General features: G+C 42.7%; 2 protein-coding genes across 3 annotated transcripts in view; one reads left to right on the top strand and one right to left on the bottom strand.

The window, feature by feature from the left end:
* Positions 1–12,033, top strand: part of SEC22A (SEC22 homolog A, vesicle trafficking protein) — a 45,536-nt gene extending 33,503 nt beyond the window's left edge. Inside the window, exon 8 of the mRNA XM_030487021.1 lies at positions 12,001–12,033. Coding sequence (XP_030342881.1) covers positions 12,001–12,018 — 18 coding nt within the window. The 3' untranslated portion in view covers positions 12,019–12,033. The remainder of the gene's footprint in view (positions 1–12,000) is intronic.
* The window catches only part of ADCY5 (adenylate cyclase 5), a 216,093-nt gene that overhangs the window by 4,850 nt on the left and 186,934 nt on the right, over positions 1–24,309 (bottom strand). For both annotated transcript variants that reach the window (XM_030487012.2, XM_030487014.1), the window contains exons 10-19: positions 22,512–22,656; positions 21,258–21,355; positions 18,422–18,509; positions 11,822–11,938; positions 10,113–10,277; positions 7,788–7,963; positions 3,352–3,375; positions 2,369–2,501; positions 556–819; positions 11–215 (exon numbers count right to left, since the gene is read on the bottom strand). In XM_030487012.2, the coding sequence (XP_030342872.1) occupies positions 11–215; positions 556–819; positions 2,369–2,501; positions 3,352–3,375; positions 7,788–7,963; positions 10,113–10,277; positions 11,822–11,938; positions 18,422–18,509; positions 21,258–21,355; positions 22,512–22,656 (1,415 nt within the window). The remainder of the gene's footprint in view (positions 1–10; positions 216–555; positions 820–2,368; positions 2,502–3,351; positions 3,376–7,787; positions 7,964–10,112; positions 10,278–11,821; positions 11,939–18,421; positions 18,510–21,257; positions 21,356–22,511; positions 22,657–24,309) is intronic.

Here is a 24,309-nt window from a genome sequence, read left to right as displayed (position 1 = left end):
GTGACATTACCTATCTTCATCTGGAAGTTGTTGAATGAATGTTCATTAATGTATTTCATTTGGTCCATTAACCTCATGGCAAAATCAGCCAGAGCTTTGATATGCGTTTTCCCTTCCTTGTCGTATGTGGAATCGTTCAGGCCTGATGCAGCCATATATGTACTGCCAATGGTCTTGATCTTCTCCAGCTGCCGGAATTGGTCTTCACTTATTATCTGTTTCACAAGAGCAAAAGAAGTGAATAAACCTTGATAAATATGTACATGCTGGTAATGTCCTTGCCACGTGTCTTTCCTTGGTACAAGTACTACAAAGTGCTGGACAGAGCCTCCACTACTCAAAGTATAGGAAGAAAAGGATTGAGATATTCAGAGGAGCAACAAGCGAATGGAAGGGATCTTAATGGGAAAAAAAAAAAGAAAGACTTCTAGAGCGAGGAGAAATGAACCGTGGCGCAAGGATTTCAATAAGCTACCTTCCCTCAGGAGCTCAGCAAAGCCCAACTAAACACATAGACTCGGTTCACTCTGTCCACACAGATTTGCTGTGACTTACTTCATCAAAATCGGCAATGATCTCGTTGAGCAGCCTCAGACACTCCACCCCTTCGTTGTTGGCCTCTAGCTCCACGTAAAACTCTGAGAAGTTGCTTATAGAGGCGAACATGACAGCCACACACTCACAGGACTGGTAGTACAGTTCATCATTTCGCCGCTCCTGAGCCAAGAAATGGGCTGCCACGTCCTTTGGCAAAATGTTGTGGAGGAGGCGTCTGTTATAGGCCTGCAGCTCCTCCATTTCTTCTTTCTCTTCAGTGGCCTAGTTTAGGAGGGAGAGACAGTGATGTGCTTACTCTTTTGGTAACTGCTCTGGGGAGGAAAAAAAAGCTGAAAATGAACTTGCAGGGAGTGCAGAAACAGAAGAAAGGGGGAAACTGCAAAGGAGGGCAGAACCAGAGATATGCAGAAACTTGTGGAAGTTTCTCCAGTGGAAGAGGGTCCATCTCATTGTGTGTAAAAGCAGACACAGAATAACACCAGAATCCAATGTTGTTGTATTTCTGGGCTCTGAATTGGGTAACCTGTACAAGGTCTGTTCCTTTTGGGAAACTCCACCACCATCCTACCATCCACAAAACTGCACATTTGGCTTTCACAGTCAAGCACAACAGGTTCAGGAGGAAAAAGACCATTGCTGAAGTCTGATTGCATGAGTGGTGTTCAATTATAATCCTCTCCCTGCACCCCCTAACTGCTCACATAGCCATACTCTCCAGGCCTCACTTAATGAGGGGAGAAGGGATAACCTCCCCACATCCCGTAACTACATGTTGGCACAAGCAATACTTGCAAAGCGCTTGCGACTTTGCTTGTGGATGCTGATTTCTGAAACAGGACATCTGAAACTGGAAATAAAGCAGGGAAGGACCCTTTAGAAAGTGGTATGTCTGGACAGAAGAAGGAAAATGTTTGACTCCACCTGGGGACACAAATGCTTTGGCCAGCTGAGCCTAGACCTGGAATAGGCAAGTCAGCTCATGCCTCCAATTGTTTTACCATTTATAAATGAGGATAACAATGTTCATCTGCTTCCCAAGGAGCTTTAATTAATTGGTGCTTCCTCAGTGCCTCCTACTCAAACCACTGAGACCTATTATTAGAATGATGTCCTGCCATCCAGAAGGTAAAAAAAATCTATATAAAACCTGCAGTTCTGCAGTCCCCCAGCTGAGTCCTGGGCAAAGCTGAGACCTGTCCTGCTTGCTTGAGAATCACATACAATGCCCCAGTATCACTCATGGACACGGGTAGTGAAAACATTAACACTGCACTCAGGGACAGGAGCACAGTGTGGCATTATCTGTAGCTTGCTGGTTATCCAGTGCTGCTGCCTAGGGGCTAATGAAGGCTGGATATCAAGCCGGTTCCCACTGCTTAGCAAGAAAGCGAATGAAAATGCAAATGTGAATCTTTCACAGCCCTGAACACAGCAAACTAAAGCTCACTGAACTCTGGGAAACAATTCAGCAGTGAATACGAGCCTCTTACATTTACAAATTGTGTTATAGTACAGATTCTTGCAACAGTGACAGGCTCAGTTGCCCAAATTAATTACCCTCTATCTTCAGATCTATAACCTATTACTATTGAAAATGCATTTACAAGGAAACAAGGGGTTAAAGTAAATAATCAGGGTAGGAAGCAGTGAGTATGCAAAGTACTACAGAAGAGGAGAGCCCAGGTACATGCCAGATCCAGATTAAATTCAAAGGCATTTTATAATGCTCCTCAACTTGGTAGTGAATAGCTCAGTAATTTTATATTAACACCAATGTCTATGTGCTCCAACACAGCAAACACCCACTAACCTGGAGTTTCCAGAGGAAATCAAGCCTTGCAGTGGATTCCACTTGCTGGGCATGCAAGTACAGTGCCAGGACAAAGACAGTAATGATGACAGGGGTCACAATCTTCAGCGCGACTCGTGTCACTGCTGGAGAGCTGCAGCCAACGGAACAGCAGAATCTCCCAGTTAGTGTCAGAGTGGAGGAACTCAGCTTAGGCACGCTCCGCAGTTCCCACTTTAAGGCTAACCAACCTCTGAAGAAATGTCTTTTTTCTTTGCCCTCAAAGCATGTGTTTGGTAAAGGGACAAACAATACCTGCAAAAAGCTGAGGGCTTTGGCTCATAGGTGCTGATTTCTAAAGGAGGTCTTTGAAACTGGAAATTTAATCCACCTTCATTAAAAGGGTTAGCAGCAATATAAAAGCCATTTTTTAGAGAATAGCCATACATTCAGCCAGCACCATGCTTGGCAAAACCAAAATGCTGACAGCTCTTCAGACTCTATTCAGTGTGTCTCCTGCACTGGCTTCCCCATTCTCCTAAGTCTGGAACTGTTCTACACTTACTGCTTCTGTAATTCGTAATTTCTTAATGGCCTTTGTTTTGTAAGTATTCTGTAAGTTCAAAAAACCCTTAAGACACGTTTCCATCCCTTCTGACAAGCAAGCAAATAAAACCTGTTAAATCAGAATTAGAGTTATACAGGATGACAATATTGCTTTGATAAAACCTTTGACTTGTAATTACAAGTAAGCTGTATGAGATGGTCTATAAAGCAAGTTGACGTAAGTCCCACAGGAAAGAGGAAGCTCTGAGAGTAGCTATACGTACAAAAGGGCAATACTCAGTCCACTCACGGCATTTGCACTGTTGCACCAGGTCACAGCAATGCATAGTCAAATACCAGATACTGCTGGTGAGCCAACATGCTGATACTGCACCTTGTGAACAGAAAATGCCTACCAACAAAACGCCATAAAAATATTTCATGCCAAAGTGACTCACCATAACGTTCCATTTGCAGACATGCTGAAAAAAACCACAAATACAAGGTTAGTAGAGTGTTTGGCTCCCTCCAGCACTCGTCATGTAACAGCACCTTTGCAATGTGGCACCTCTAACACTACGTGGGGCTATAGCTCTTTCGAAACAGAAAACTACAAAAAGATGGAGGGGAGGAGAAAAAAGGTCGCCTGATCTACTCTCAAAAACCCAGAGTGGCGGTGCAACACGGTTAATGTGGTTAAAATATCGGAGAAGGATTAAGAGTCAGAGAATCAACTGGGATTCTGATGTCACTGTGGGATGCTTAGCAGTGCTTGTACACCTGTCACTACTTCATTAGGTCAGGCTGGAAAATTTGACCTGAAGAAGGAAGCTTTGGGCTGATACCTTATGAAGGATGGCTCCTCTGCCCCATTTATTGTAGCATGGAGATATGTTTAATTCCTTTAACTAGCACTACTCCCTTCTTCTGCAAGTTACTCATCTCCAGTGTTGTGCCTAGCTATGAGTACCACACATGAATGCACTGAAGAAAACTCTTATGTGGCTTGCTATTACTACTTACAATACTGCAAAGTACTCATATGAAGCGGAGCTGCTGGAGAAGGTGGAGGGTGTGCTTTTCTTACGGTGAGAGGATGGAAAGGAGCTTTCTGGTACGTAGTAGCTATCTGAGTTCCTGACTGATTGCTTAATGCTGCTGAGTTTCTTCTGAAGCGTGGGTGGCTGAGAACCATGTACATGGATCTTATAAAATACTAGTTAAGTGGAAAGAAAGAGATCGGTGGTAAAATTACTGTAGTGTCATTGGTGCAATTACAGCTTTGCAGGCTACTAATGTGATACATCTTTAGCCCAAGAATCTCACAGCTGTCTTGAGAGCTTCAGGCCATAGTTTTCTGGGGCTGAAAGAACCTCTCGCTATAGAATCAGAGATACAAATCATCGAAATTGAAATAGCCGAGGTAGCCTAACTGGGCATAAAATTAAAAAGTAGAAGCACAGTGACTCTCTAACCTTGTTTGTTCCAAGACATTTTCTACAGCTCCAAGCATGGAATTATCTTCTGACACGGATTTTGCAACCCACCATTGTCTTGCACACAATCTCTTGCATGGCCTATTGGCCAGCTCCAGCACAGAGCATGTGTGCCTGGACGTGGACCCAGTTTGGGAACCCTGGCGACAGTGAGTCCCACACTAGAAGTTGGATCTAGTTGGAGACATTTCCCACGTGCAGCATGATTCCCCTACTCCCCTATATCACTACCTGGCCAAGGACAACTGACTGCCCCCCAAAATCACTCTGTCTTATGATGGGAGCCTGGCAGATCTGACCCTCTGCACCGGCGCTGCAGCTCACTATGGGTGTTACACATGCTCTAAAATCTTCGCAGATACTACGGAATGCATGAAAGCCAGTATTTACAGTAACTCTTTGATAAGTGAAAATGCCCAATGCAAGCAGTAATGGTGTTACATTGGTTGCTCCCCCATGGGACAGGCATTTCCAGCAGCAGATGGCTCTTTAATTACTGGAAGGCAACACAGAGACGACAAGCTCAGCAAATACACTCCTGCTCATTAAGTGCACATTTTTAGCAGGAAAAGTGGTTGATTTTGGGGACAGCTCCTGTAGGACGGGAGCATCTCCCTTCTTACAGCCACAATGCTGAGGGACAGCCCGCCCTCTAAATTACAAATCACTGGGCAAAGCTCTTTGGGCTACACTATGCAGGCTACACTATGCAGGCTACACTATGCAGGAACTCAACTTGGAAGATCATATTGGTCCATCACATCTTTAAACCCAACTCATTAGTTTTATGTTCTGCACAGAGAAAAGGTAATATGATAGTAGCTCTGTGCATCCAGTTATACTTCGTGTGTCACCACGCTGCTGTGTCGCTGCAGTGAAGTCTAGCAACTCCCAACATGCTATACTCAGCTTTTCAGTCGCTTGCATGTTGGGTTGGTTTGTATACAGAAGTGAGAAGTGACATCTGCATTGCTTCTAATTAGTCAGAGTACCATAATGGCTGCAGAGCAGACAGTAATTATGTAGCTGCAATGGGCACCAAATTAAAGTAGTATGAGGTCATGTTCGTTGGTTTGTTTGGGTTTTTTTTAATATCAGCTGGACAATAAGGTACATCTCTGAACTATGTGCTACATGCTGAGCTCTCATTTCCCACAACACACAAATGGACTGCCAGACACTGCGACAATAAATAGCTGTCCATGGAGCTCTCCAGACAAAACAAATTGTCCTTCTTTCAGACGGGATAGGGCTAATTTTCTTCCTAGTAGCTGGTACAGTGCTGTGTTTAGGATTTAGTGTGGGAATAATGTTGATAACATGCTGATGTTTTTAGTTGTTGCTAAGTAGCATTTATACGAAGTCAAGGACTTTTTAGCTTCTTGTGCCCTGACAGTGAGAAGGCTGGAGGGGCACAAGAAGTTGGGAGAGGACACAGCCAGGACAGCTGACCCCAACTGACCAAAGGGGTATTCCATACCATATGATGTCATGCTGTGGGGAAACCTGGCTGGGGGGCACTGCTCAGGGACTGGCTGGGTATTGGTTGATGAGTGGTGAGCAATTGCACTGTGCATTACTTGTTTTGTATATTCTATTATTACTATTAACATCATTATTTTCTTCATTTTCTGCCCCATTACACTGTCTTTACCTCAATCCAGGAGTTTTCTCTCTTTTACTCTTCCAATTCTCTCCCCCATCCCACTCGGGCCGGGGGAGTGAGCGAGTGGCTGCGTGGGGCTTAGTTTCCAGTTGGGGTTAAACCGTAACACAAATGTAATTTGTGAGAGATAATATAGTATCACAAAAAGCTATTTCTGGGAAAACATGCTAACCTTCTGCACTTTATTACTGACATTTTGATTGTGAAGTGACGTAAATTATACTTCTAAGTGCTGTAATTTCGCTTAGTGCTTGACTTACAAGAATGAAATGATATTTGGGATATAAAATGCTTTTATTTCACTAATTGTGTTAGAAAATGCTAAATAGCTTCTGCTGCTGGAATATATAACATCTACAAATAAAAGTAAGGAAACCTCATTCTCCTCATACCTCCTCAGAAAGCTCCATGGGGCTTCCTACATAATTTAATTCACTTGAGTTAATAAAATAATTCAGGTGATTACTGCCAATAGCAATAAAAGCCATACCTCCATTAATTAGTAATGGGCACACAGGAATGCTAACATCATGGAATATTTGTGTGAACGACAGAAGTGACCAGGTATATCTGGCTTGAAGGTGTTAATGACCATCAAGAAATTTGAGCAACTACACAAGCTATTTCATAACCTACAAGATAGCACTGGAAAGAACCATGGCAATCTTCTCAACCACCATCCTGTCTAAGATAGGAGCAACCACAGCCATCATCCTTGACAAATTCTTTCATCTAAATTGGTGCTTTCTAGATCTCTGATGGTTCTTTGCTGCTCTGGACTCCCCATTATTGTGAACTGCCTTCTTGTGCTAAACTGGAAAATGTATTCCAGGTTAGGCCTTCCCACTCCCGAGTAAAACAATGGTCTACTCGTGTCTTACAGGCAACCCTCCTTATTATACATCTTAGCATTATATTCATCTTTAGACAACACCATGATTTTACTGACTCACATTCAAGTACAACTGTTGCCTACAAAGGGAAATCATCAAAACAAGTACTCAACACAACAATGCAACTCCCAGTGAGAAATTAAACTTGTGGAAGAGGGTGGGTTTGTGGATGTGCCAACTTTCCCTCCCTGGTGTGACCTTCAGGACCCACACTCCCACTTAGCCCAGGCCCTTCTGCTGGGAATTATGCTGAGACTAACTATGATACTGACTTTTCAAATGTGGACATGTGTCCAACAGCAACTGTCAGGAGATCACTAGCCAAACAACAAACACCACCATTCCGCCACCCCATCTGGGTTTGATATACCAGATGTCTGAACATCTTGGTGTTTCATTATCACATCCCTGAGTCAGCTCAAGTTTGTTAGAGGTTTGTTGGGTTTTGTCTTTTGTTTTTTTGTTTTTTTTTTAATTTTATGAGAAATGACATTTCTATATTGGGAGTGTAAGAGCAGAAGTGAGAATGACTAACGGCTCCCCATTTCTGGAAGAAAAAGCAATACAGATCCACTCTGATTCCAGTTATATTTTGTTATTAATAGATAGCTCGTTAGTCAAGTTCCACATTAAAAAGACCTTAAAGGGAATGGTGTTTTGCTATTCTTCAGAGGTTGAGAGCAGCACAGGCAAAGCCTTTAGTTTACAGCCATGCCTTCTCTGGTATCATGCACTTCCCTTTCTTGCACCACTGCCTCAGCACTCATCCATCTAATGGCACACTGAAATCATTGGGTGACAGAAATGAGGTGAAGATTTTGGAAGTGAAAGGCACTTACTAGGTGTTAGCTGTAACCAGGAGATCTGCATTGTCAAAAAGGTTGACCCCTGGCACTTCCACAATGAGAACATATATAAATTCAATGATTAACATAAGGATCAGTTTTCCAATACAGCTGATCTGAAGGAACACAGAGCAGGCCAGAAGACTCAGTAAGACACTGTAGGTAAAGTACTGTATAAAGACAAAAAGGGAAAAAAAAAAAACAGAAGAGAGATGAATGTCAACTGGATAAATCAAACTGGAAACAAAGGAAACTAAACAGAGGAATAGAATGGGATTGGGAGTTATGTAGTTGAGCTGACTGAACATGTAAGCCTGAGGGTGCCTGTGGAATTCTCCCACATTACAAAAGATTTAAGTGTTAAAACTGAACTGATGGAGAAGAAGAGGCTTGCATTCTTCATCAGGTGTTATTTGCTTAATGCTCAAGAGGCATAGGGCTCGCAGCTGTATACCCAATGGTGTGATATAGGTTTGCCCTTGACACAGCTACTGTATTAGCAGAAAGCATCATCCAGTGATGCTGGAATACTCTGTGCTTTCATGTCAAATTTTAGACTCAAATTCACCTATCTGCACAATATACAGGACCATGGGTATTAGCAATTCACACCACCAGGACAGATACCCACTTGAGACCAGTTGGAAAGTATTGCCCCTGCTGATGTGACACACTGAATCCATCGGCAAGACACAAGCTGGACAAACTTGTACCAATGCCCAGTATAACGACTATTTTTCTGCCAGCAGTTGCACATGTGGCAGCAGAGCCCTCCACCACACCTGGGTAGTGGGGCAGCAACTTCTGCCAATCTGAAAGCTGAATGCTTAGCATGACAGTGCTTTCCAATGAGACTGCATGTGCCATTTATGGCTCCTGCAAAAGCTAGCATGGATGTAAAATGAAGAGAGGCACGTTATTCAGCTCATCACCTTCCTGCTGTCAAATCTGTGACGATTTAAGCTTCCACTCTGTCTGGACAGGCTTATTTCTGGCAAAAAAAGCCTATCAGATGCCTGAGGCAATCCATCCTTTCAGTTAAAAGAAAGCCCTAGTTGAAATAGAAATACAATTATGTTCTGAGCTCGTTTATTAATAGTTCATTGCAGATATATTAAACTAGAGAAAGTAACTTGTGCAGTTTGTAACTCGACTCTTCAGTTTCTAGAAAATGGGTGGATGTTCCCTGTGGCTGAGAGGTAGGATCCCACCATCTGGGAACAACAGACAATGCCTGTACCAAGTCCAATATCTGCCCTGCAGAGCACAGGGGAGGGACTTCCCACTTAACCCACTGACCGGCAGGACCTGGTTCAAGGCTGCCATAGTACCCTCATCATGCGAAATGGTTGTTCCTCATTGCTTAAAATCCCTCTGTCCTGAACCAGCACTCCTGACAACCTCATGATGAGCACAGACTGCTTCTAGTTCTCTATTGTGCCTGTTTTTGCTCCTGGGTGTTTCTGCAGACATACTTAGCCTTTGCAGGATTGAAAGTCACAGTAATGGTGCTCTCAGAAACCTCACTGAATCAGATAGGGAGCATATTCCTGTTAGGTTAAGTGGAAATGCGGTACCAGGACTTTCAGTAGCACCTTCAACATCTGGATGATAACAGATGACCCATAAATCTGTCAGGTCCCCATAAACCCAAATGACCTTGACATAAATTCTGCCTCCAACCTAGATGGACTTTTTAGCTTTTCAGTTTCCAGTAGACAACACATAATGTCCACGACCTATAAATTCAGAGAAAGGTCTTGAATAGCTATGGAACAACTTGTTTTTATGAACAACTTGTTCCAAAGAGGTAGGATTTGCATTTGTGAATTGAAGCAGACCACTATCAGGGCTGCTAACCTGCCTGAGGACAGAACCTACTATACCTATAGAAAAAAACATAAGCAAAGTTTTTTATCAGGATATAAAACAATGGAGGGAAGGGTTAAATCTATGACTAGACACTGGTTTTCAGTGAAGTGATTTTCAAGTAACATTAAGCACCCACAAACTCCTTTGAAATGACTTGCAGTTCTGCATGCCATTAAGGACTTGATGGAGAAAGACCATTTCTCCTCCTGTAGGCAGTATCCAGCAATTATAAAGCCTACTGATTATTCAGCCCTGAAGGAACTTAAACATTAATGTGGACTCATGGTAATAACTTCAGACACTTAAGTTTGTGCGTAGTAGCCTGTGTCATCCTATAACATCAGTCAGGAGCAACCTTGCTTTCCTCTGAATCACTGAGATTTGTCACATGGGTTTTATAGCCCCTTCTCAGATCAAGCTCTGCAACTCATTTTTTTCAAGCAGTACCTCTGGAAAGTTGCAGTTGGGCAAAGGACTGTCACAGAATCCCTGCAAGGTGCCCAGGCTGTAGTTGGAAGTCAGGTTGCTCATAAGGCATGTGTCCACCCGGTCCAGAGTGATGTTGTATTCTGCAGCCATGCAGCTGGCAAGATCCACAGTGCTGCACATGAACTGAAGAATAAGATTGTATTAAACTCAATGGCATAGACAAAGAGAAGAAAACAAAATAGTTTGCATGAATTTAAAAGCCCCTTGGCTTAATTTTAAGGAAAATGGCTGTAGCAATGTGCAAAAGATGCAAAATTGAATCACCAGCTTCTGTTTTACTGGGTGTGCAATGGCTATGGTTTTTATCCCCCAAAATATTAATTAATAAAATCCAGGCAGTGCACTCTAGAAAGCTAGTTTTGTGCTCAACTTCACGTACAACTTCACAGGCAGAGGGGCTGTAGATATTATACATACAAATATATCCTGCTGTGTGTGACAGGTTCCTGGTGTTGCTCTATTTCTGATGACGGGAATTTCTGAGCTGATAACTTTCCCTTGCCATTGCTGAAGCTTATGCTGTGGCTCCTTCTACAGGGAAGACTTTTGCAGCAAGGCTGAAAAGCTGATGTGCTATCTTATGCTGAGGAAGCAGCAGAGGCCTATTCTGATCTCCTCCACATGCTGCTCCATTTGTCCATTCTGCTAATTTTTACACTACATAGTTCATGACTGCAAAGAATCACACACTATGCAGAAAAACAAAGCTCTAATTTCTGCGTGGTGCTCAGCAACCCACACAAGCTCTTTGCAGGTGACTTTGGGGGAAGATGGTGGGGTGTTGATGTCACTTAGCTAGTGCCTCTCATTCAAGTACTTCAATTGTTTCCTAAATCTCCACTATGTGTACAGGGAAGCTAAGGCAAGAGCAAGTTGGAGGCTGATTTTTAGACGTTTAAGCCTATCCTTGCTAGTGCAAATCAGCACTGCCACAGCTGAGGCCACAGCTGAGGAGCAGAGGGCCATGTGAAGCCTTTGTAGCTACCTCCAAGCTTAGGGCTTTAACCCCAGGCCCATCTCTCCCCCCTAACCCACCCTTAAAAAATCAAATAGATGTGTGCAGGGTAGAGAATATTGAAGTGGTTTCTTTAAAATACATTCAGCCTTCAAGCCATTTGTACAAGTCAGAAACCAGCAGCTGCAGGGTTTTAGAGAACAGCCCATCTCTCTCCAAGTCTGAAATCAGCAGCAGTGTTTGATTGCAAAGCTAAACCACCTGGTCCTGAAAGTTTAACTCAAAGCAAAGTCTTCACAGTCCCTGTTAGGTGATTACTGTGCTCAGAGCAGGACACAGCACTGTGCAGAAGGCTGGCACAAAGCCTGTGCAACACTTAAGTGCCACTCAATACTGTGGGTGTTAAATGACACATCGGCCTCATGCTGGCCCTTCATGCAGGGGAACACTTCAGGCTTGGCTTATGTACTCAAAGCAGAAGGATTTAAAAAAAGAATATGGGCAGAAGTTGGTGCCAGCACATAATGGGCTACATGGATGTGGCTTTCGGGCTCCTGTTTCTCTTCTATGTCCAAAAAGCAAAAGGGAACTGATCTCAGATGCTGTAAGCATTAGGCAGGATTACATTAAACCCAGTGGTTGTAATGGGCAACCATGATGCTGAGCGCCAATAAGAAAACCACGCAGAACCAAAAAGAAATAATGCACATACCATGTTGACAAAGGCAGATAGAAAAACCAGGATAATGGCAAAGACTCCAACTAAGGTACTATTGGTCCTGGACTGTACAATCTTCTTAGAAAGAGTCTGGAGCGGAGCTGGGAAAAGCTGCATGTGAGGGGAAAAAAAAAAGATTAAATAAACATAAAAAATCATTGCTTGTTTTACAGATTACAACCTGCATTTGAGCTGCCCACATCCTTCAGCGCTGTGTCTGAGTGGATGCTGCACAGGGGTTAAAGAATGATGATGGGGGATGGCAACTCTGGGACAAGGGTGAGCAGGAACATGACCGCCTCGTGGCCGCAGGCCCAGCTGGCTCACCAAATCTACTCAGTCCTTCCTAACGGGAATGATGGCTCCTGAGCCAAGATAGCATGTCATGCAGGGCTGTGCTCATCCTGCATCATGAGAAGCAAACCACAAGCCATCTGCAACTCAAACAGCCAGGAGCTTGAGCCTGTGAATTACTGGATCAAAAATTAAAAAAAGCAGAAATGAAAAAATACATGTCATATCCTTTTGATCACAGAAGTGTATCATAGCACTTTCTGGTGCCATTCCAGAAGCAGACTGCTAAAAAGCCAGGCTAGTCCTGTGATCTGTCAGACCCTTAGTAAAGGCGCTGGAGAAATTAGCTGGCCTAGTCTGGTCTATGGCACTCAGCACTACAGACACATGTGACTAAAAATAACCACTGGTGAGGACAATCACTGAGCTCCCTAGACAGACTGTCCCAGTGATTCACTACTATCAGAGCTAGTACCCTTCTTCTAATTGCTTTCCTGACTGCAGGCCACCAGTGTGCTTTGCTTTAGGTGCTGCATTGTATTCTGGGTAGAAACAGTCTCTGTGTTAAAGCAGAGACTAATCAGGCACCTCTTGTGGCAAGGGTCACCCCTCAGCATCGCATGAGGCCTCCTTGCATTGCATTAGCTACAACAGAAGTCCAGAAGACAATGAAACCAATGCTTTCTCTTCACATGTCACCACCGCCCCAGCGCAAGCTCAGGGCTGGAGCAACGAGAGATGGAGGCCAGGCAACTCCTGTGCACCAACACATTCACTCTGGAGGTCACTGGCCCCATGGTGCCCTTCCCCTCCACACCGTCACGCCAGGGCAGAGGGGCTCTGCTGAACACTGACAAAGTGTTTTTCAGAACCCAGAACCAGAACCTTTCCCTCCCAGCATGTTGCATGAATAACTAAGCCACTAGAGGGTATTTTTAGAGACACAAAGAAGCTAGCAGTGCAGCGGCACGGCACTGCAATTTAACTATGACTAATGTTTCTATTAAAAGTCTTGCTTTTCCCTTTTATCCTTCACTCTTACATCTTCAAGAGATGCAACATTTTGTCAGTGCATAGCTTCCCACACAGCAGTCCTACAATGTAATTACGAAGCGTTTGAACGGCCAAAGCACTGATTAGCTGGTGACTTTTACAGAGGGAGAGAGAGGTTGTGGCAAGAGTTTAAAAAGAACTGCTTTCACCTGCTACACACACAAAAAACAGCTAACTCGAGGCGAGAGGAGAGGGCAAAGCTCTGTAGGGGACGGGAGGGAAGGGGAAATTTATGACTTCTTTGCACTGAGGATTGGTTGAAATTCAGTGAAAACTCATGCTATCCTTCAGGCTCATGCAGCCACTGTAAAACAAAGCACAATACCTCTCTCAGAAATAAACCTTGCTAATGTAGAAATCCTCTGTTGATGAACCATTAATCAAGCTATCTTCTTGCCCTACCATGTCCAGCTACTTCCACACAGACATCAGCTAGCAGATCCCTCCCAGCAGAGGGATGTGGGAAATGCCATTGGGCTTTCTTCCGCCCTAACCTTTACAGGATTTGGAGGGAGAAGGAGGATTTGTACTGCATTTAGACAGTTTTCTCAATAGATTAAGAGCATGACAAGTTTTCCTGCCACCCCTTTGTTTAAGCCTGAAGGCCAAGCTCCACAAAGGTATGCATGGACCTAACCTCTTTCTGTAATCGCTGGAAAATCAGGCACCTAAATAAAACTCGGGAGTGCTTAGTTGCGGATCTTGGCTCAAGCCCCTACTGCCAATGATCCCAAAAAAGCCTGACTTTGCATCAAGTCTGAGATATCAAGAAAAGCTATCAGTGGAAGACACTTTAATTCTAATGAAAACATGTTTTCTTTGCATTAATCTAGGTTCTCATTACTTCGCAAACTAGGGAAAATTTTAGGTCAGTAAAGAAGTACAGCTGGAAAAAGTCCTGAAGAGGAAACAAATGCCAAAAAACCATAGGGGGTCAGGACTGCAATAGAGAGTGCAATGGCACAGCCACGCCACTCATCTGAGGAAACTCTGCGTTGTGAACAACATTCATGGAGGCTCTGTAACATAAGTAATGCTCTCCCCATATCACAGGGGCAGACAGAGGCCAGGAATACTTGCAGCTTGGAGGACTTCTATCCTAGAAATGGAGGACCTGTCTCAGCTCTGATAATTCAGCTCCACTCTAGCAATGTTCCCTCCATAAAAAAAAGAAATCCAGAAGTCAGGGGTATAACAAAAAAGAAGGAAAAAGAAAAGCAGATGATTTACCCTTTCATTCTCCAATAAAATAAAATCCCTTCAGTCCTAGGAAAAGGAGCAGAACATCAGGGCGTTATAGTACGGTGAAAAGCCGTGCACTGTTGCCCATTGGTTTGTGCTGTCAAACACAATTTATCCCTCTTAATAGGACTAAAATCTTGCCTGAGTGAAGAATAGCACAAGGGAAGGTCTGATGAAATGCCAACTCTAAGCCTGCATGTGCACTACTGAGAACAGGAGCTGAAAGAAAGGATGTGATCCATTTGGGTGGCTGAGATTCAATTTTGGATTGCCACACAAGCTTGAGGTCACTCATGTAAAGAGAAACAACCACAATAGGAGAAGGGAAATTGGATTGTACAGTCAATTCCAGTTCATTCTGCATTGAAATGCATAAATGTTGCTGGAAGACATTATCTCTCAGAAGAGAGAGACTCTGAAAGCATGCAGGTACCAATGAATATAGAAGAGGAAGGTAGGGCACTGTTGTACAAGTGAAAGTCCTAATTTAAAAAGTGATTCAACAAGTACTAATGTTACACTGAAAATAATCCATAACCTCCAGCCATTTGCATGACAAAAATACACTAAATAAAACCTCTACTTTGCAATAACAGCTGATCACAGACAGAAGAGTAATATTTCTCCTTTTTGTCTTCTTACCATATATTATGGACACGGAAAATTGCTTAGATAATTGCTGTTGTGTTGTGAGATGAAAAAACCTATGAGGTCTTAAAGTTCTGATTTTTCAATTTGTAATAAAAGCCTTTGAATCATTTTGAAGTACATTAAGATGCTTCTGGAGTAAAAGACAACATCTTCAGGCTACTTTATGTTGCAAGCCCATTTATGTAACATTTCAGTGATTTATTACTCTATTAAAAAAGTACAGTTTCCAGAGATAATTTTTCGCCTGCTTGAGAAAAAACCCAAACACTTAGGAACATCTAGATTGGTTTTCAAGAAGGCTAAGAAACAGGTAGGCAAGCTGCACATACTTAGAGCTATAGAAAAACTTCTTTTCTTTGTAAGAATAACTTGAAATTTCTCTCATATGTTCTCTCAGAACATGCGAGAAGTTGAATTCCACATAGCAGTGTAGATACCGGAAGTTAAGGATTTTAAGAAGAAACACAAACTTGATAAGTTAGTAGCAAAACAGATGTCTGTCAGTGGAGTATTTGCGAAGGGACCCTGGTTCCCATGACCTTAGATTCTATGGGGAAGGAACACCATCTTGCAGTGGCCAAGTCTTCATGGAGCATCAAAGTGAAGAATTAGAACTCTTGTTTATTACAGCTGAAGAAACTTGGAAAGCCAAGCTGGCTGGGTTGGCAGTTCCAGGATCAACTTCTAGTCAGTGGAGAATTTTATAGTGGAAGATAATAATGACAGCAAAAGAAAATAAAACACGATCAAGCTGTTCAGAAAGAGCCTGCTGGCCACCGTCAAAGCTAGAGATGGAGAGGCCAAAACAGGGAAGGAAAATCTCACATGAAAACTAGAAAGAGGAAGAAAAAATAGTCACTTATCATGTAACAGCACAGCAAACGAGCAAAAGTCATGTTTATGCTGATATGCTGGGATGGACACCTGCTTTCCAACTTTGTTTGTAATGAACCACTGGTATGTAAAACACGTGCTCTCCTACCCCACATCCAAGTGGGAAACAAAATGAAGAATGCTGACATCCCTGTGCCTTAAAATTTCATCTAAAGGATCTGCAAAAGTGCCTTGCTTGTGCATATGTGTAAAAGTGCTTCCTGTGTGTACAGAAATAAAGTAATACCCATTAATCACAGGCTGGGTAAACCCATTGCTTAAAAAACTCTGACTTGAAACACCAAAATCTTCAATGACAGACACAGGCTGCAGCTACTGGGAGCTGCTGACATCAAAAAGGTAGCTGACAAGAGAGAAGTACCTGTCCCCTAAACAACTCATCTCATAATCAGATGTTGTCAGCAGGGGCTAATTTGGAACACTAAAAAAGGGGTAATCAGAAAGGTACTGGAGCTAGAAGGCCTGCTATTTTCAGTATTTGCAATCTATACACAGAAGGCACTGGCAACACTGAATGTTTTACATAAGCACCTTGTAGGTCTGGGCTAACATGTTGCAAACTCACTTTTGGAAATACTAGGAGCTTCATAAAATCCCCTTAAATTCTTATGTTAGCCTGAATTCCCTCGGATGTCTCATGTTTCCAGGGCCTGTGCACTGAGGCAAAGCCAGCCTAAGAACAGTTGCAGGCACCACTGAACAGACCTCTTCTACAGAAATTTCAAAGATCCAGGCAAAGAAAGCAAGACTGAACATCTGCCTAGAGTCATGGGGACTCAAAAATCCTGTGTGCCTTCTAAATTAATCGTTAGTTAAGATCAGTAATAATATTAAACCAAAAAGCCCAAACCAAAACCTTTGAATGAAGACAGAAGATAGGAGTACTGCTGTCAGTATGTGGAAGCAACCTAAGCCTGTGAAAGCCAGTGGCTGACAAGACAGCTGTGTGCCTTGAAATCTGTCTGGTTGCAAGTCAGCCAACTCAAATGCTTCAGAGGTCTGGGTCTGCCACAGCTCTTGCCCCAGTATTTGCACAGCACCAGTGGAGCTGGTGTGTTGGTATGGCTCTGCATGCTGGCAGTGCACTGGGATGTTGCTGCTGTTGGCCAAGCAGTGAAAACAGGCTCCAGCACAGCTCTGCACCAGATTTTCAAGTCCTCTGAGGCTGTGACTAAAAGTCTTCCCCATTTGTTGTTAATTAACTGCCAAGCACATTAACTGCTGATACCGGTTTACAAACTAATGACACTCAGTAGCATTCTCACATGCAACGGACACACCAAGTATAACCAGGCATCTATGGGTACCATTTCCCAGCTCAAGGAACCCAAGCCTTCCTATTAGTACTATTATTTCTGACTTGTAATTGTCATTGCCGATAACCAAGCAGGACCAACGGGATGCTGTGCTTATGAACTAAGCTCCCTTTGAAATTGTCATAAGCCCAAGGGAAGCCCTGTGATTGAGTTGTTCAAATATAACCTCAAGCTTCTTTCACTGGGAACAGTTTGTTGCTTAATTCTCCAAGTTTAACTTTCAAAAGTCAAAAAGACATGAAAGGTGCAAGTCTGTCAAGAGCACCCACATTCGACTGTTGAAAATGGTACAGAGAAGATAATTAAAGTGAGGCAAATCATCTGCCTGACATAATCCATTACCCCACTGTTTCTTCTGCAGGAAACATAATGCTACTGAGTTATTTTATTCCAGGCTCTGAGGAACAAAGTTGGGCTTGGGTTTAGGAGCCTGAATCTGAACGTATTCCACGTTCAGACACTGCTAGACTGGAAGGATCCCCAAAACTGCAAGTACAATCAACTAGCATCAACATTTTAATAGGAATACCTTTGAGTGAAAAAGATGAGCACATCACCTTTCCCAGAGTGCTGACTGCCAATTTAACCACAGACTGCCAAGAAGAATTAATATTTTGGGTTTCACACAATGTATTTCTTTGCTGATCAAAACCAGTTACAAGAAAGAATGTTGGAAGCTCTGTACACTCATCTGAGAAAGGCTGATAAAATTCTATATATTTATGGCTTTTACTTCCTCCCTAGGACATTTTGCCTTGATGATATTCTGCTTCTGATTATCTGCCTACCCAAACATGCATATGCAGCAGGGGCTGGTACAGAGGCAACTCCACAGGAAGCTTACAGGGAGGAAACGAATGGTCAGTGTTTCGTTCCACATTGGAAAATGTGTTCTTATTATATCAATATGAGAGTGCCTGCAGGGGACTTAATAGACATGCAGATCCACAGAATGATTACTTCTCGCTGAGCTAAAGAGATGCCAACCCTAACATCTGTTTGCAGTTCTTTCTGTCTTATCAAAGGCTTTTTCTGTAACCCTTATCACATAGTGTGGAAAGGATGGATAACAAAACACGCTCTGTTAGTTGAAGAAACACATTGCTGATCGAGTTATCTTAGGCAAAGAAGCCACGGTACGTACCTTTACACAGGAGTAAATGACCGAAACAAACACCACTGTGGTCAGGATCAGGAAACAGGTCAGGTAAAAACCCAGCATAAATGTAGAGCTGAAATCAAGGAGATTTTTTTTTTTTTTTAATAAATGCACATCATATAGAATAGCTACAGCTCTGCTCTCCAGATCATGACATTTGTACAAGACATGACACACTGCACGGGCTTTCCAGTTAGGACAGCAGTAGAAGATACGAGGTGCCTTGAATACCAACAGATACTCTGTCCTATTTAGAATTACTCACACAGGCTGCAGAGCAGAGAATACTGCATCTTTTATAGCAATCACCTTCCTGCCGAGCTGACAGCAGAGGGACTGAGAAATATTTAATGTGCTAGAGGAGCTGATAGAACAACTTGTTATGGCAGGTCAGCCCCTGGCTGGCTGTGGGCAGGAGACCCCTGGGAAGGAAAGTGTGCTGAGTGTTGCACTGTAGCCAAGTGGGAAGAGTCTGAATGGGAATAGCTACTTGTCCTTGCCACGCACAGGGAATGTCTGTGCTGCACCATCCTCCGCGCTCTGTCTTGTGCATGGGATGGGAGGAAGCATGGCATAAGTCAGGGAAAATAGACTTAGCTTGGCCAGCTTGAGAGGTTCCTGTTCCTTGCAACTTTGAAGCACAAACAGGACCCCAGGGCCAACAAAATTCATAGCCAACTATGAATTTTCATCTGTTTTGATCATGAAGATACTCAACAACAGTTTCGCAGTGATTGGTCTCAGTATGACAGGACATGCCCCCTCCCAGGAGTCAGCCTTGTTCATAATTTAAAGGAAGTATTCTTGCAATGTGACATTGAAGCCAACCACACCAAAGCCAGCTGGTCTCTGTGTTCTCTCATGACTACTAAGATAATTGTACTTGCTAATTCACTGTTTCAGCCTTTGTGAAATTCATTAAACCTATTCCTCTTTATTATCATAAATTATCACTGCCATTTTGTCTTTAGTTTCAGATTCAACTTCCATGGTGTGTTTTTCATGAAGCTCTGATGGTGACACATACTCACCTGTGGTTTCTGTTGCTGCTTTACTGCTACCTTCAATAAAAGACACAAACTGTGCAATTGAAATATAAGGAAAAACAAACTAAAAGGTGAAGGGAAGTATATCTGACCTGAAGTTAAAACATGGAATTTCATTTACTCTTGAACCAAATCATCTTTCAGACAGGCCAGGCTGCCTAAGGACACTTCAGAAGTTACCAAAAACCCACCCTTATGGGTGGTGTGGAAAGAGACAGAAGCATGACATTTACACCACAAGTGATTGGCTCCTGCATAATACAAAGGAGTCAGCCATATGGTTGCCAGAGATCAGAAATCGTCAAGTTGTCATTTAAATGTTAAACTGGGTTTTATACAGACAGCTTAGTGGCTGCTTGGGGAGTTTGATGAGCAACGCAAAGGCTGGTAGAGGGTCTCTGCACATGTGAAGTGACAACAGCAGTATCCAGAAATCCAAAGTGTAAGCTCTTGCTAAATCAATTACCCTCAAAGAACATTTTTGGATGTAATTAACAATGCATTAATTGCTGTGACTTATCTAGTTTCAATTTTCAGCCTCTTTCAGCTTCAGTTACAGTTTCCCAAAGTGGATCTGTCTGTTTACACAGTGCATTTGTACTATTTTGCTGATTCAATCTTTCGGTGATCAGATGTAAATGTCCTCTTACCTAGGACAGTGAATAACCTCAAACGTCAGACTATGAGTTGTTTCTGTGACCTTCTGAATATCTGATCTGAACACTACAAACCAATCTCTATTCTGAAAAGATCTGTGGTGTGAACAGAAGTAGAAAGAAGTTGTAATGGCATAAAATAGTATTGGAGCTCTCTTTAAGCATTTTTTCTCTTCTTGTAATGAAGACAAATTTGGAGCATTTTCAGAGCTTCTGTGATCTTGTTCTCCAGATTTAAAATTACTAACTCCGTATTTATTTCCAACACAGCACTGCTTAGTGAATGACATATTATTGCTACTAAAGCAGAGCACAGGAAATACCAACATGCTTTAATTTTAAGGAATTTTTTATGAACTCTTTGAGAAGAAATACTATGTCTGCAGAGCTCACTGCTGGCAAAAATCTAGTGGGTTACTCTGTGCCTTTCAGACAAAGTATTTCACTGGAGTGGGCCAAGAGCACTGTGCCCAACAGTCCTGAGGAGCTTTTGCTGCTCTTGCCTGGGGAAAGAAATGATTGCAACCCTTAAGCCTGGAGTGAGCTACTCGAAGTTTAGACATGTGTAGCTTGACTCCCTCTCTACCTTTCTTCTTGCACTGCTGCTCTGAGTCCAGAAGAATAAATGTATGAATGGTTATGCCTCATCCGTTAAGCAGACTCTGAGACCTCAGTGCTCTGAGCAACAAGACTGTGATGGGTTTTTCACCTCCCTGCCCCACTGCGTTCAGATAAGAGGGCAGCCTAGCCTCATATTGTGAACACGTACTACGCTTTAGTAGGCAATCTTTCCTACTTAGGGGGATTTGTTTTCCACAGGCTTATAAATGCGCTGAACTGAATTTCCCAAGATGGAGGTGAATGGTGAGAGAAATCACACTGGGAAAACAGAAATCCTCACGTGCTAGTGAGGAGGTTTTAATCTGCACTAGAAACAAGTGAAAACAATAAGCACCATGCATCACTTGAGCATGAATTATTTAAGGATTTTTCTCTTCCCCTTGGTGCTCTAAATTCTCAAGAAAAAAAAAAAAAAACCAAAACAACAACAAACAAAGAAAAGTAGGCCAGAATAGAGGAGGGGAGCAGATGGGAGCAAAGGGATGAAAAGGTACTCACTGTGGCACGATTATGATTTGAACAAAGCAGATGAAGAGGAAGACTAGGGAGGCACAAGCCACGTAGGCTCCAAACCTGTCATCCACCTGCTTGGAGTACTGCAAAAAATGCAAACAGGGTTATGTTAGTGGGAAATTTGGCTGGCTGCCTTTTCTTCACAAAAACTTCTTGCTTGGCTTCTGTTTAGGTCCTTGGAAAGCAGTGCTGATAAGAAACAACTAACATTACAAATTCGCCTTCTCCCTGGGCAAGCTGTAAAGGCTTGAACAGACCCAAAGACCAGGGAACAAACCTACACAGCTGGGTGGCGAGAGGAGTCACCATCTGCCCCTCACACTAGAGGAACAGAAACGTATTAGCTGGGACCAGCATTCTAGGTCACCACTGTCAGACCTAAACTTCTTCCATGGGAAGTTTCTTCCAGCAGGAACGAATATTGCTAATGAGAAAACCTTGTATTTGTGCAGACAGCTTGGCTTGTTCTAATAGTGCGAGGATGCTGCGGTTTTCGCACAGTTACTCCTTCCAACTACTTGTCAACATATTGGTCACATGGGAGCTGCATCCGATTCCCAAAGATGCTTTATTTAGCCTGAAGCATGGTTCTCAGTACAGATGGTCTTAATGTTTGAACCACAAAATAAAAGGTGATTAGAACAGGTGAACCACTAATTTCCCTAGCAGTTTTCAGCTATAAAATTGAAGGGAAGGAGTGGGTGGAAATTACATGCTTCAGCTTTTATCCGGACCCCTTTTTGCTTAAAATGGGCTCCCAAAAATGACAGGAGAACAAATTGCATACTAATGAATGCTAGTAGTACTTGGGGGGACAAAGGGCAGGGAAAAGCCCCTCCAGAGGTGACTGGGAGCTCAGGCAAGCTGAAGCAGGCTTCTCCAGTGATTTGAGGGAGATAAGAGGCGACTGCAATCTCAATTTTGGATGCCTCAAAGTCAGAGAAACAAATCTGGCTTATTCTGGATTCCCTTTACAAATCATCACTACGTACACATGCGTGTCTGACAGAAATGGCTTGGGTTTCCTTCCCAGTGCTCCCTTTGGATGACTGTGACTTTCTAGGGACACATACATTAAGGTTCCCATGAAGATGCATGGATTTTCTAAGACCACAAGCCCACCTCCAATACCTAAAACCTAGCTTTAACTATAGGTATATAAGCATGACCTTATGCAGGAGAATAAAAACTCTTAACAGGCCTGAATGACACACTGCAATGATTTTTAGACAACATTACCTTTTTCTCCAAGTCAGGCTCCCTGAATGTTAAGAGGAACTTGCGCACATGTTCAGAGCGTAACCGATCAATACTTCTGGCATCGATAGCACGGCCCAGAAACTCATCCACTTCATCTTCTGGGTTCATACTTTCCTGTGTATTCCTGAGGATGTCACAAAAAGGGAGCATAAGAGGACAAGATAATTTCCCCCTCTTCACCATATGTTATCATTTCACCATATAACAAGCTGGAGGTTAGCGGCATTTTGCTTATAACAGCTTCAAGCTGGAAAACAGATTATGAGCTGAGGGGGAAATTTTATCAGCTCTACAGCTCACCTGCCAATCCTGAGTTCACTGGTGAAAGGATTTGATTTACTTGCCCTTCTTCTGTACTACATCCATTTTCTTGCCTTGCAGTCTCTTTACTGTCCTTCATTCTCTAAAACTGTAGTCTCCTTCTACTAGTCCTCTGCACTGCTGTGCTATTGTAGCTGCTAGTGCCTGAACTGGCAAAATTATTTATGTAACCAGTCATATTTCTTGCTTCCCAATAATATTTTCTGTAAATATTTCTGTGAAAATTTCCAAACTTGAACAAGTCTCCATTTTTGAGAAAAAAATTTTACAGAACAAAGACGTAGGAAAAAAATGCGTCCTGCCTCCCCACTGTCTCCCCTTCATGCAGTTATTTATGAGTATAAAGCATAAACTAGACAAATTTTTCTGTTTACAAGATATTTACTTAAGGAAAGGTTGAAAAAAGTAGCAAAAGAAAAAAATTACAAATCAGATTCTGCTTTCTAAATACATGGAACAAGATTTCTAAATTGCTTAACATCTTTAGTATCAGTGTGTTCCTGATGGTCAGCTACAGCTTCAGAAAAATGAGGCTGATTTTCAAAAGCTGTTGAAAAAAATGACACTGAAAACTTAATCACCCTGAGGTATTTTGCACTGAGGATGAGGAAACCTGAAGCACCTCCCCAAACTCTTTAGCTATTTTTAAAATCTAACAGGATTTTAATGACTTGATGTTGTTACTTTAATGGCCTGCCTTAAAACTAGCTATAGGCAGAAATTAAAAGCTAATCCTGAAGTGCTGTTTTTCTGCTTTGCTTGCATGATTGCCAAGGTTATCCACAGGATATGCCAATAGTTATCCACTGGAATACAGCCCTCACTTGCACCAGGGCATATTCCAGTGAATAACTATTTCTATGTGCTAACCTCATGACGGCATAGCAACATATGGCTCATGTTGTGTGGCCTTCACCTTAGGCACTCTGGAGAAAAAATCCCAAGGTCTGACAAGCAGGATGAAAAGCTACACTACTTTAGTTTCTTGGTTTTGTCTGTACTGTGTAACAGTGCACAATGGACACTGTCTTGCAGCCAGCAGGCCCCTACAAGTATGACTGTGCTGGAAGTGGAGATCGCTCAGTGCAGCTTACAAAACAGAATGTGACTCTGTTTGAAAAGTTAAAGGTCCATTTCCAAAAGAAAGACTTTTCCAAAGCTTTCTGCAAAACTGCACCGGATTTTCAGAAGTGCTCTGTACCCCCAACTCTACCATGCACCTCTTGCCAAGGGAAAAATAAAACAGGTCCACCTAGTCATTTCCATTCCACCTCCCTTTGCCTCAGCCAGAGAGCTGAATATGTCTATACCTCAGCTGGGTCATGATGACTCAACAGCAGTATCTATTTAGTGACCCCATGGCAATGGCAAACCCAGTTTGTTTCAAGTTCTTATCTCTGTTTTAGCCAATCTTAATATTCCAGTGGGGTTGGGCAAAAGAGGTTTTTATTTTGGG

This window comes from Strigops habroptila, chromosome 5 (assembly GCF_004027225.2).
Source record: "Strigops habroptila isolate Jane chromosome 5, bStrHab1.2.pri, whole genome shotgun sequence".
NCBI lineage: Eukaryota > Metazoa > Chordata > Aves > Psittaciformes > Psittacidae > Strigops > Strigops habroptila.
The sequence above is the reverse complement of the archived record's forward strand: the minus strand, read 5'-3'. Positions and strand labels throughout refer to the sequence as shown.